We start from the raw sequence: 14,256 nt of genomic DNA, 5'->3' as shown, positions 1-14,256 counted from the left end.
ATGCCTCATCAATTCACATAATCAGCCATCGTAAAACTGACACTTCGCGTTAAATCTAAACTCTAGGCTCTATCCGGAGGGGTGATGAACTCACGCTATCAAGGTCATATAGTTCTCATTTTCGAACCTACACATGAATGAGTATTATCTGCGCGCATGATTATCATTAATTGTTGGCAATTCAAGAATTAAGATTGAACTTTGGTTGACATCGACAGGTGTTTGAAATTCGCATGAGTGTATCATGTAGTCTATTGTGGTCATTAAAATCAACTAGCAGACCAATAAAACGGATTACGCATCGGCTTCATTAATTTCGGACTTGTGATAGGTTAGCAACCGAGTGCGTGCGAGCTGATTGCTCAATGTTTTATCTGCGCATTGGGGATAGCGTTTGATGCCGCCGTTTCCTGCGCGATGACCTGCCTTATCGCCTGCGCGCTGCAGCGATGCGTTCCGACTACCGCCAAACAGACTGCCCTCTTTACTTACATCATGTACTCCGGCTGTATCATCGACATCGAGTCATTACAAAAACTTTCGGGTGGAATAGTCGGGAGGGAGGTGTACCTACATGACTAATGACTTAGACAAACACTTCAAATATTTCAAATTAGTATACAGTATATATTTTTTGTGAATGAAAACGCCACAAAATAAGGAGAAGGAATATTAATTTCGATATAATTAAAAATAACCAAGTATTAAGTATGCATGGAATTAAATATAAATTTTTCATTATCTCGGTAATTTACAGAAAGGATCATAAATTATTATAGGTATGTAATTTAAAGTTAATTCATCCTGAATTCCTCCTGAATTTCAGCAAAATTTGGTCACTCATAACCCAATAATCCTTAACTTACTTACTTACCTTACATACAATGTGACGTGCAGTATTTTTAGTAACAATATTATGATTGATGGATTTTTACCTATTTCATATTATGTATAGGTACCTATAAAAAAATTCCACGTGACGCTTTTAAAATATACCAGGCTATTCCTTGACACGTTTACATTAAGCCATTTAGTATGTAATATATACATTTAAAGTAAACTGCCAAAATTACTAAGTTAACAATAAATAAAACTGTTGAAAGGGTGTACATGGGATAAACTTATAAACCCATGAGAATGTTAAAGCAAAACCCCCCTTTAATTTTAATAGTAGGTATATATAGGTTTAGGTACGTATTCGCATTATAATATTAGATATGCAAGTTGACATTTTAGCAAGTATAGATGTTCAATATTTAATCAAAACATAATGTTATTTATTCATTTTATAAATATGATATCTTTTCTGTCAATGATAAATTATTATGTGCGAAATGAAAAATAATTAACAGAAACCGCGCTGAATAATCATGCATTTAAGCAAGCATACCTGCAAACGTCTGTGATTTATTTTTATTAAAATGTTATTTGCATAGATTAGCACGGATAGAACCGGTACAAAATAAATATCATGGTGAATTCGTGGATTTGGCTTGTAAATTTATAACTAAAAGATTATAAGCAGCTTTCGCTCCTAAAATAGAGTTATCAACAATCAGTGTTGCATCTAGAAAATGCGATTCAAGTAAAATATAAAAGGAGCCGACGTATCACAGTAATGTTCTAGCATTTATTTCTAAGTCAGAATATATTATGCAAGTTATGCAACGAGTTCTGTAATTAATGATATACAGTAAAAAAGTGTTTAAATTCATTAATATAGTTAATCTTGTTCTAAGGTTTGCATTAAACGCTCAACTACGAGCAGAATTAGGTATGTTTAAGGATCTATATTATCTGTATCTACAAACATCTTTGTAATTCTACATTCTGCAAATAAAGCAATTTAAATTTGAATTTAAATATATTTGCACTTTGCACATTATATAGGTACTTCAGGCACCTTTATATTACATGTATTCATCAGTTCTAGCTTTAAAAGTAGGTACCTGATTGGAAAAAAGAATAGTTGAATTCTAAATCAGTTCTAAATAAGTTTCATCGGTCACAAATCAGTGCAGTAGTTTTAATGATACTAAAATATTTTATGATTTTATAAAATGTATCAAGTTAACTACTTACTTGGGCGAGGTATTCCTTTACATATTTTTCACTGTTATTTGCAACAGGAATATCGATATGGGACTGTGTATGTGCAGTGTTAACATCGTATGAAAGTATTATTACGATCCTACAAGACGGTTTGGATATCGCCATACCTAATATGAGTAGGATAGAGAAACTATTACCTACCAACGACGTCATAGGTACATACAAGTGTAATTTTTGTCAGATTTATTCATTGCATTAATATGCGTACATGTAATATTATATACATTCTTTTATAGTAAATTTAAACAATACAAACATCTTTTCACCTCAATCAAAAAGGGTCAACAACCTACGCACCAAACTCACAATAATCAGGAGTGTAATACAATTTTTAACATTTTGCTGCTATCGTATGAAATGACTAGAGCATTATTCACTGTACCGAACAATCAGTCTGCCACTGCATCATGCATCTCAGGGGCACAGGTCAAGGAATGCGATCGATAAATAGCAAGATTTGACAGTGAAATAGCTCGCTTATGAATAAAAGCGCCACAACGCGCGTCATACGCGCTCTATCCAACCCACAGTGACACCTTAGATCCATCTTCCACGCAGCGCAGGTCAAAAGTTCCAACATGTTTTATACAGATTATTCATTCGACTAAAGCATGTATTCACTCGTTACAAACTGGTCTATCTATTGTAATACATTGGACGTATCTGTGTTTTTGTAAACAGAAACGAGTGGCGCGTCTATTCCGAGACATTGATGTAGAAAACAGGAGTCTTAGTTGCAAATATAGAGCGTTAAATTCTCTCTCGCGCTTACGCATGGTAAATAAATATCGTGCTACTGTCGCTCGGTATATAAGCCCTAAATATATCTGGAGCAAACTCGATGTAGCGACACATTGTAGGGCCAGATGACGATAATAGTCCGGGATCCATCGCTCATTAATTTTGCAAGTGATTACTATCAAGCTAATTTTTCGTGAGTAGCTTTATTTTGATGAGATGCCCAATAATTTCATGTACGAAACTCTCGATTGTGGTAGCTAACAGAGAAAACAAGGATAAAATATTTTGATTTGATGGTTCTCAAATATTAATTACTAACTGAATGTTTTTTTTTGTTCAATCTCAAGATAATTATCTAAATTATTCGAAAAAAATATTTGTCCTACAAAATCTATGGTTTGATCAAAGAGTCCCCCTTTCCAATGTGTATCGATAACGAGGTCATCATAAATGATTACTAACCAGCTGATTTTTTTATTTTCACTTATTTAATACTTATATAATTCAACAGACATATTGTCCTACAAATTGCGTAATAAATATTTGAGAACCGTCAAATCAAAAATTTTTATCCTTGTTACCTCTGTAAGCTACCACAATCGAGAGTTTCGTACATGAAATTATTGGGCATCTCATCAAAATAAAGCTACTCACGAAAAATTAGCTTGATAGTAATCACTTGCAAAATTAATGAGCGATGGATCCCGGACTATAAACTCTAATTCTATAATAGGTTATAGGTTGCCGCTTATTTGCTCATTTTGTGTTTTTTATAAGTTTAATGTTGTAAAGATCAATCTGCTTATACTTACACATGACCCATACAGCTACTCAAGTATGATTGATACACTGAAAGATGGGTGTGATGTAAAGAAAATCTTTAATTTAATTCAGGTTCACTTATTCTTGCTAGAATTTATCTTGCCTTCTTACTATATTTTCAAGTCAGCATTCAATACTTTTTAATCAAATATAAAACCTAGAGACCTAATACCCATATTATATTTTAGTATAATAAATGTAATTTATAAAAAATGATCATGCCTCTACCAATCTGCTTGCTCTAGAAAACACTTCCCAGAATTAGTAAAAACCATTTATCAGAGTTAAAATTTTACGATGCAAAGATTTTTGAATTCCTATTAAAAGCTCTTCCTAACAATATGTAATAAAATTAATGAGCTGACCACAAAAGCTTATACTCAACCAATGGTAATTTTAATGCCGGTCGTAAAATGAACTATAACATAATCACACATGTATATTACACATTGAGTCACATTCATTGGCTATACTTGATACTTGACAATGAAATTTAACCATTTAATATACGATTTGTATCGTTAACAATAAACGATTTGGATTTACTAGTCTGGATGTAATTGACTGTAAATTGTAAAAGCGGGTGTAAAATGAGATGTATTTTATTTCTTCTTATTTTCTTCATGCAATAATTACTATTAAAATATAGATAATAGACCTAAAGCTTTACTAAAAATACTCTCAATTATATATTTGGTGTTTGTAGGTGCAATAACCAATATCCTTTTATCATGGCAGGGCATCCGGCCATCAAAGCCGGCGTCGGCACTCGGCAGGCTGTCAACATCTGTTGTCCTAATTTTAAATAACCTAAGTATGTGTGGAACAAGTGAATTTCGTAAATAGGGGACCGTGTGTAGCGTTAATTTGATGCCAATTACGACATTTTGAAATGAATAGCGGCTTTATATTCGACGGAGCGTGGGCTATTTTGTTACTGAATTATAATTGCGTATAAATGTTGTATTGAATCGATGTGTATGTCATTGTTTAGTTATTTTTGTTTTGTAATATGTAGTAGTTTTATTTACAGAATATGCTATACTGTGACATTTAAACAATATCTATTGAACAATTAATTTTGAAAATCATTAAAAAAAGTCAATGAATCATTCGTATTATTCAATCACTCTACTGATTCTGCTAAGTGTTAAATTTTGAAACAATATTAAAAAAATTAAACCTATTAAAAATTTAATTATTATCACGACAGCAATAGCTTCACAAGTCAACATGTTGGTATTGCATCATCCATATCAATAAAACAGTTTGAATAAACATTCCATGCAAGAGGAAGGAAGAGCAAGACATGGGCATCCCGGATAACGCGTGTAAGGAAGTGGGCCCGACACGTTTTGTCCGGCCACTCATACCGTCATACGCATAGCTATTTGTGTGCGCCAGAGTCGTGAGTTGTTCTTGTATTGTGTGGTTTGTAAAAGATGAGTGTGTGATTTGTCTGTTAGTGAAAACTGAAAAATACTTAATACAAATTGTGTTTTATTCAGAACCTTAAGCTTTCTCTATTCAGTTTATTATTTTACTGAACCACCTAAAAAGATTAAATGCTTTGGTTTTTAATTCTACTAATTAATATTAATCTTACATCAGTTAAATCTATGCACCCAATAAGTTTTTTCATAACAGGTTAAATTCAAGCACATTTTTATGGATATTAAATAAAAAATACGTACCTATCAAGCTATTCAAACATTCTATACGATTTTAATGGCCAAAGAGAGTATGAAACAAGTCCCTCTATCAACATGACGCCCATTAAAATTAGCAATAAATAAGAACATTATTGTATATTTATTATTATTTTTGTACATTATGAAATCTGGTTTTATTGCCCATAGTATAATTATACCAGTTTTTCAGTGCTCGAAATGTCACCGTGATTAATTTATTGATACATAAATTATTGTAGCAGCGTTTGTATAATGAAACTAACAAGAATTAAATTGATTACCCTGGCTTGGAGACCTTAATGAGGAACTTTTATGTTTCAGATCACAAAACGTGATAACTGTTGTCAGAGTATTAATTTTGATTCGATTCAAAATTATATGTTCCATACTGATTTGTTTTATGTCTCGGAGTTGTGAAGCTGAGGATCCCCATGAGGATGTACAATCTTGTGATCGCTCAACCTCGATACTCAAGCTTTTATCATAGCAGGAAGGTGGATTTGTAGAAAAAAACAAGCATTGTAGTAAACATTCGTATTTATAATATAATGTTGTCGTTTTATTTACAAATAAATACAAATTCAGTTAATAAATAAATGGTAAATTATCTACATCTTAATAAGTATGTTTTATATCTCATTTCTTAATCTTCTCTGGATTTGTGTGGAATCCAAAATACTAATGTTAGCGTTTTCTTATGACACGTTTCGGTCTCAAGAAAATTTGAGACTCGGCGTTCGGGCGACACGTTCACGTACATTCACACTATACGACTATATTTACAAGTACTCGTCTACGATCACTCGGCGGGGGCTTCGTCCTGGGCCCCGCGCGCACACACACTCACTGAGTCCGGCCCCGCGCGGCCCGGGCCTTGCGCTCGCGAATAAATATTTGTACAACGCGACGCCGGCGGGGCGCTGCGGCGGGACTAGATAATACTGGACAGCGGCGGGCGCTCGGGGCAGCGGCAGCCGGCGCGGCGCCAGCGGCCGTACGCCGCCGCGCCCGCCGCCGCGCACGCGCGCAGCGGCCAGTACAGCCACAGGCACGGCAGCGGCACCGCCAGCGCCGCCACGCACGCCAGCCGCGGCCCGCACGCGCACGGCTCGCCCGCCTCCTCCTCGCCGCTGCCGCAGTGGTAGAACAGCGCCTTGGCGCAGCACATGCACGACGCGTAGTCGACGCACGCCTCGGCGCTGCACAGGCACGAGCCGCACAGCCAGCGCGACGGCAGCGGCCGCGGCCGCGCGCACTGCTCGCAGCGGCAGCGCCCGCAGCTCTCGCACACTATGGAGTCGGCCGCGAGCGCGGCGGCGCGCCGCTTGTCGGCCGCGGCGGAGGCCGGCTGCGCCGTCACCGGCTTGAGCGGCTGCGCGGCGGCGTGCGCGTGCGTGTGCGCGTGCGATGGCGCGGCGCGGCGCGGCGCCTCCACGTAGGCGTTGCGCTCGCGCTCGGCCTCGGGCCGCGGCCGCAGCAGCGACACGGCGGGCTGGCGCGCGCCGCTCGCGCCCGCGCGGTGCACGCGCGCCGCCGGCTTGGGCGGCCGGGGCGGCGCCGCCGGCCCGCCATACTCGTCCATCGAGTCCGGCTAACGGCTCTCTGGGCCGTCGCCTTCCTGTTCCCTCATCGTCCCCACCTGGAGAAGAAGAAAAAACGCACGTTAATAACGTCTCTCTTTACCTACCTATTGAAACTTTGCAAGGGAGTAGTGTTCGTATACCTATTTGAATATTTCATGCGAACACTCTATAATGAAACTAGTGAGATTCCAATCGAGAAGTCGTAGGTAAGTTCAAATCCATTTATTCTATAAAAGGCAAGAAGGCGTGGAAGCCAGTATGTTTGTGAATATGTGTGCCAAATTTTTACGTTTATAAGTAACGTTATATTATTATTGGAGAGGTATACAGAAATCCATTTTTTTTATTTAGTACCCAGACGGACATTTCCTACCTATACAAAAATGAAAATTACAGATTACGTTAATGTGCTACGAAAATATTCTAGTATTTACATATGAATCATATTAAGTACATTTGCTCAAGCATTCCGAATTTCGTGTAAACACCGCACTACCGCTGATTATGTTATCATACGCAACTGGTTGTATTTTCTGCGTTTATGAACATTTGAATCTTAAAATTATGGAGATTTGTGAATTTTAAAACAATCTAGTATCGCAGCTCGCGGTATTTTAGAGGCTCGTGTATATTTTATGAAAGGAACAGCAATTCCAACGAGTCACATTCGTAGTGAATTAATTTTGTATCGATGCAACGTTTGTATCGCGTAGTGAAAGAAAATCGTGACCAATCCATTTCCATGTCCGGAAACAGCTTGAGGCATAACAGAATTATGTCCTGTGTGTAACGTGATTCATGTCTCTATTCGATTACTCATTCAATTCCTCTATGATTGGATGTCCTTTGAGACGGCATAAAGTTTCTTTAAAAAATCTTGTTATTATAAATTTATAAATATACAGGGTGTCCCACTATTGGTATACTAAGCGCGAAGGGCCTTGTAGTTATGCATACACTGATCACGTAAAAAATACTTAAACAACAAATTTACGTCAAAATTTTTTTGCTTTCCTGAAAATCCATGTTTTCTTCTTTCGCGCAGCCGGCATATACCGCTTCTCTAATGTGAGCATTTTGTCTATGAAAACATAATCTTAAACGATACCTGACATGCGGGTGGCAAAGTTGGGCGGGTTGCTTGTTAGGGGTGTACAACATAGAGTTTTAAGAATTCATCTATTTGAAAAAAAAATGCGTCTGGAATTTTATTAGTATTTTTTACGTACTCAGCGTATGCAAAACTATAACCTCCTTTGAGCTTAGTATACCAACAGTGGGACACCCTGTATAATTAAATTTAAAATCGGTTATTTGTTTTCAATAAAAGTACAAATATGGGATGTTACTTAATTAAGTGCTGATGACAAAACAACCAGTAGTATTGTATAAATTAGATTTTTTTCTTACACGTGTAATTTTTATTACAAGTAGTTAATGTCACGATTCTCGAGGCTTAATGAAAGGTTCATCTATACATATAATAAATCTGTAGAAGGGTCACTTCTGTACATTGAAAATATTGAAAAAATAAATAGCAGGGGGTGTTACTGGATCGATACCAAACCCAAATATGTGATTAAAAAAATTTTTGTCTGTCTGTCTGTATGTGAAGACATCACGTGAAAACTAACGGTTCGATTTCGATGAAACTTGGTATAATTATACCTTATTATCCTGGGCGTAAAATAGGATACTTTTTATCCTGAAAAAATACGAAGAAAAAAAATAATCTTAATTTTTCAGTTTTATCCATAGACGTTGTTCTGTAGAACAGCGAACACACGTGGGGTATTATTATAGGCCTAGCCGTATTTGAGTCCAATAGATATTTATAAGATGTTATTGTCAGAGTTACTCAAAATGGAGAAATAAACCATCCACGCGAAGACCGTCATCCGCGCGGACGGAGTCGCGGGCGGAAGCTAGTATAAAATAAAAATATCAACGTTAAAAACAACCGACTTCAAAAACGGAAAAGTAAAAAATAAAAAAGATTTGATATTATTAATTACTACATACTATTTAGATGTGCTATTTATTAAGTAGGTTTGAAGTCGGTGCCAAGCACTAAGCACTTAGTTTTAAGCCCGTGCACCGACATCAAACCTTTTTATAATAGCACATCTAAATAGTATGTAGTAAAATTTAATAATATCAAATCTTTTTAAAGTGAAACTTTTATAACATCGTCTCAAACTTTTTGGTCTGTGTAGCGCATGTCGCGTGTATCGCGGCTGCCGAGTAGGTATACCATAGAAATCTAAATAACAAGGCAATAGAAGTCGTAAGCGCTATAACGTTAACGTATAGTTTTTTTATTTTATTTAATACTTTTAAGTGTATTTTTCAACACGAATCAAACGAGCCTAAACTCGATAAAGTTGAGTCAATATAATATTACTGAGTTCCTATGACCACCTTCCGATTCCATCATCAAATCGTTTCATCGCTATCCAATTTACATACGTATGTACAACATTTCAGCTCAATCGGTTACCGGGAAGTGAATCAATTATGTTACTTGCTAGATTTTCAATTAAGTCATCGAGATCAGACAAAAATGCTCATAAAATAAAAACTACTGTGCCTACCCGAATCAAGTATTTATGGGACCAATTCGAAACCATTCCGCATCAAACAAAAAAAGAATTACGTAAATCGGTTCAGAAACCTCTGAGTAATCGGTGTACATACATAAAGAAAAAAATATACCGGCCGAATTGATAACCTCCTCCTTTTTCTTGAAGTCGGTTAATAAATGTTTATTTGACTACTTTACGACTAAAATTTAAGGATGCTACTATTCCTTCAAATTCACCAAAATTGATCTGCGCTGTTAGTTAATATTATGAAGAAATTTTATACTGTGTATGGCAAAACATTTTTCTTGGCTCGTAAGAATTACATGACAAATGAAGATTAATTTGAACACGCGTTACAAAATAAATAAATTAATTAGATGTCAGTCGAGGACTACTAATGTTCATGTAAACTTGGATTATAATCCGGTATATATAAATTTTGTGACTTTAAGATTAATAACATCGTATTGATTAACATGCTGTGATCCTACAGTCATGTATTTAAAACGTATTATTTTTGGTCACGTATAGTAAAACTTTACATTTCTATTTATTTTACATACTATATTTCCACTACTAAAAGTTCCATTTCAATACAATACATTTATGTATGTGTTTCATTCAAACACCGATCTATTAAAACATTTACCGTGAACTCTAAAATTTAAATCTTATGCGATATGTTGATTTCCAAACATCCGGTGTACAATAAGCGCATGCATATTACGTTTTTGACAGTTCATATGTAATGCATTTATTGCCAGTCGCTATGTATTATGCATGAACAATTCTACACTTAGTAAAAATAGAAATGTTTCCGTCATATGTCTGCCATGTGTCTGACTCAAATACGGAATATTGGCTGATATTTATCTATCTATATTCAGTCGTTGAATGCTCGCTTATGTTGAATTTGGAACAAATTTTGAATAAAAGAGAACGTAGATAACTCGTTTATATGACTTTTTGTTAAAGGCTGGTCGCAAGGTTTTATAGTAAGTTTATCAATAATGATATCCTTGGCCGTGAGTGTTCTGGGCGCCAGTCAATGACATGGTAGGTATTATGTATTGGTGATATGCACGTAGTAATTAAACATTATAAACCGTTTATTTATAGAATAACGCGACTAACGTCTGTCAAGTGCTTTTTTATCGATTTTTGTCATTCTTGGATGAATTATTATGCAATGGTTATTGAACTTAGTCGTTTCAAACGATACTATTTAAATACACGGAAAGTTTTCAGTTTGTAGTGAATTTTTTTTATGAATCAAGTAGATCAATCATCAATCATTTAAATTCGCAATCAATAAGAAATGTATTTTTCTGAACATAATATTTCCTTTATTAATATCGTTATGTTTACCGACAAGTTATGAAATTATAATTTAATTTAATATTTCAATAGACCATACTTATATTTTTTGTACATTTAATTACTAGTTATTCAGTTTTATTTGAATATTGTGACGTACATAAATTAATGTTTCGTGTCTATCTGTAGTCATGGACGTTTAAAATTTCAGGCAAAATAGTTTTTTTTAATAATTAAATATAAAATAATGAGGTACATTTTAAAACCAAAAAAATTAAATACACAATATTATAGCAATTTTAATCGCTCATTAAAAGACGTCATGAGGTTGTTATCAAGTTTATTTTATGTAATGATCAAGAACTGCCAATATTTATATTACTATGAATGGTATATGATTATTTGCCAACTTCAAAACTCGTTTTTACGTGAATATTTCTGCATAAATAATTTTTGAATATGCAATAGACCGTTGCCGGTGACAGACTGTGCGGACGTTGGATACACGTGTCTCAGACCCAGTGATACAACTTATAGCAGAAGAAAATCATTCCGTATTTGAAAGAGAATAATTCATATTGGATTCGCGTTAATTTCACTTAAGTTATCAAAATGCATTTAATGTGCATCTGTATGTATGCAAAGAAATTCCTAGAAATGGTTGATATTGTATCAGATACAATACACATTATTATAAGTAATAGAGAGAATAGAGATGGTAATAAATCAATACGGAGTCGAAGTGTCACTATGATATTCAATTATATTTGCATTTTAGCGATTGTTCGAACGTAAAATAGGAAACAGAAATAAGATTTCAAACGCGATAAGCAAGATTTATCACACATTCGCTTGCGACACAACTATTTCTCCACAATATTAGAACTTTTTAGCTCTATCGTCGTTTCGTGCTTCTAATGCATTAAAAATGTAAGGGCATTATCCAAATGCTTTTCGACTGGATGCTTCCATGTCACAATAATAGTAGCTATTATTGTTTCTAGCCTGCTGCGGGCAGTAGTGTAAATTTGATTACACAATAACCGGTTCCCTACAAGTACTTGGAGATAAGACATGTTAGTTATAGGCTAATATTGTGATGCTATCGAACTTAGAAATGGGATTTCATATTTGTACTGTTAGCTAAACTATATATTGTTATGGTTTCAAATAGACGTGCTTTGGAAGCTAATGTTGTGAAAGTTAATCGTGTATTGTGTAGTTGAATATGTTATATGAGCCTATATGAGCGCGAAGTATATCGATGTTTAATAGTGTAGGCTCTACAAGTATACAATTATTGTAGTTACTTATATTGTAGTAACTAATGGTTTTAAGATTGAATTCGGAGGTTATAACTTAGCTACTAGCTTTTAGCTACTATTATGTATTCTGTGCTTATAGTTCCCTTTAACTATTGTGCTTTTAGCAGTTTTCTTAATTTAAGTCTATTTATTTTATCAGTTTAATGGAATTCTGAATTCTGATAATATCAATATATTCAGAGTTGTCATGAATTCCATTCTGTATTGGTACTTCAGAACCTAGGTAGGTTTATTGTATTAATGAATGAGTCGAATGAATGAAAAATGAAATAAACTAGGAATGAGTTATGAATGAATATTGTAGTTATAATCTTTTTCGTGTTTGTGCGCTCAATCAAAAGCTATGCTACATTAAACCAAAGAGATTATCTTGAGAAAATCTTCAAAAATGATTGAAATATTGAAACAGAATCCATTTAAGGATATTTTTTACACCTACTACCTATATATTAATTAGTATTATACTGAATTTAAGATTTTAACTTTAGTCAAATAAAGGACTTAAATAGTTTATATTTAATTAATAAGAAAGGCACAGGTAGTAGGTAGGTACCAAGTACCAACCTGCTACTTTTTTGTGCTCGCCAAAAACTATTCTGTTTTCTTTTAAATTAAATCATGTTGTTGAATATATTATAATTTATAACGTTATATTATAAAGCCTAAAATATAGCTATAAACATAGTTTATTTTGTTTTGTCTAAATACGTTATAAGTTTTATAAAGTTCGTTAAAGATAATATGTTATACATGTATTGTTTACAAGTTATTATTTTTTATCGGCCTTATCAAACGTTGTAGAAATTGGTAACGCTGTTGCTATAATAATTCAGTATACTAAGATCATATGTCACAAGCCACTTTCATAACTTATAATCTTTTATTGGTAAGAAATATCAGCTTTATGTGTGAAATGTCAAGTTGGTGATATTTCGTAGAGTTCCACGTATGCGTATACGAATTATATGCTGCTATACATGTGTTTATCGCACTACGTGTTTACTTTGGAGCATGCCATGGGGTTCGTGCTGGCGCGATTTGTAGCTTGTTGATGTAGCAATGGGCGATCTATGAGCGACGCGCACGTGTGTGTCGACGCTCTTCATATATCCTAACGTGGTTACTAGCCATCTAACATCTATCTAACCGATACCTAAGCCCCGTAAACCGCTACTCATAACGAGCTAGTTGCATCTGCCGCGAGTGGACACATCCTGCACGGATTCCGGGCTGGTGGGCGAGCCAGCATCGTCTGGGTACTTACGAAGACGTTCCACGTCATATGTCTCCTACACACATCGCTACACAAGGGCACTCGGGCCGATTAGCCCCACACACAACACTGAGCTCCACCGCTCGCTCGTGCCGCACCGTATTCGCGCCGGAAACCTCACTGATTCACAAAAATACGACAGAACCACCGAATTTCAGGCGCGCAAATCCACGGGAAGGCTCACGAGAGCGGCGCGGTCGGAGCGGCACCTGGCGCGGGCGGGGGGCGGCCCACGCACCGGCCTCGATTCTCGTCCGCCCGCCGCGCGGTTATCACTGCAATATGGCCGCTACTCACTTCCTCGGTGAAGTTCTTCGTTGATTTCTACTCCTGATCTCGACGACGGCGATTTTCTTTACGGTTCCGAACTCGTGCGGATTCACTGCACTTATTCTTATACACATTTTAATGGGAAACCGGGAGCGTTAGCGCTACGCTCCGACGAAACGAGCGTTCCGTTCGCAGGCACATTCCGCACTGGCGTCGGGTGCGGGAGCGGGCCGGCGGAGGCGCGCCCCCCGCCGCGCCCCTCCGCGCGCGCCTCGCCTTTTTATGAATGGAAGGCGGCCATACTGAATGAACCGCGTACACGAAGCAGTCGGCCGCTATTTTCGCAGGCGAGCGGGGTGAGTGCCGAAGGGGGGAGCCGGAAACGGGCTGCGAGCGTTCGCGGTGCCAAATTTTGCGGCGCGGGCGACGGTAGCGGATGCGCTCGTTTATCGAGCTTCCGGCGAAATCCCCCCCCCCCGCAACCGCATCCGGGAATTAGGTTTCCGGCCAACGAGAGCTGCACCACCCCGCCCACTT

At 36.7% G+C, this 14,256-nt stretch overlaps 1 protein-coding gene across 2 annotated transcripts; it reads right to left on the bottom strand.

Moving 5' to 3' along the window:
• Nucleotides 1–6,164: 6,164 nt before the first annotated feature.
• sty (sprouty signaling antagonist) lies at nt 6,165–13,986 on the bottom strand. 2 transcript variants are annotated; one of them, XM_090110376.1, is made up of 2 exons: nt 13,747–13,986; nt 6,165–7,005 (listed from the first exon to the last, which is right to left on the bottom strand). In XM_090110376.1, exon 2 carries the CDS (start codon nt 6,946–6,948, stop codon nt 6,298–6,300), a length of 651 nt encoding a protein of 216 aa, XP_089966502.1. In that variant the 5' UTR covers nt 6,949–7,005; nt 13,747–13,986; the 3' UTR covers nt 6,165–6,297. The 2 variants fall into 2 exon arrangements, with proteins under 2 accessions (XP_089966502.1, XP_089966503.1); XM_090110377.1 differs by lacking the exon at nt 13,747–13,986 and adding an exon at nt 13,441–13,740.
• Nucleotides 13,987–14,256: the final 270 nt, after the last annotated feature.

Source organism: Colias eurytheme, chromosome 15 (assembly GCF_061535395.1).
Source record: "Colias eurytheme isolate Ceu_HAF_F1 chromosome 15, ilColEury1 Martin Lab GWU primary, whole genome shotgun sequence".
Lineage (NCBI taxonomy): Eukaryota > Metazoa > Arthropoda > Insecta > Lepidoptera > Pieridae > Colias > Colias eurytheme.
Note: the sequence above shows the minus strand (reverse complement) of the source record. Positions and strands in the feature narration are given on the sequence as shown.

What these genes read in the sequence shown, in the direction of transcription:
- sty (XM_090110376.1), bottom strand. Translation starts at nt 6,948, where the DNA reads ATGGACGAGTATGGCGGGCCGGCGGCGCCGCCCCGGCCGCCCAAGCCG.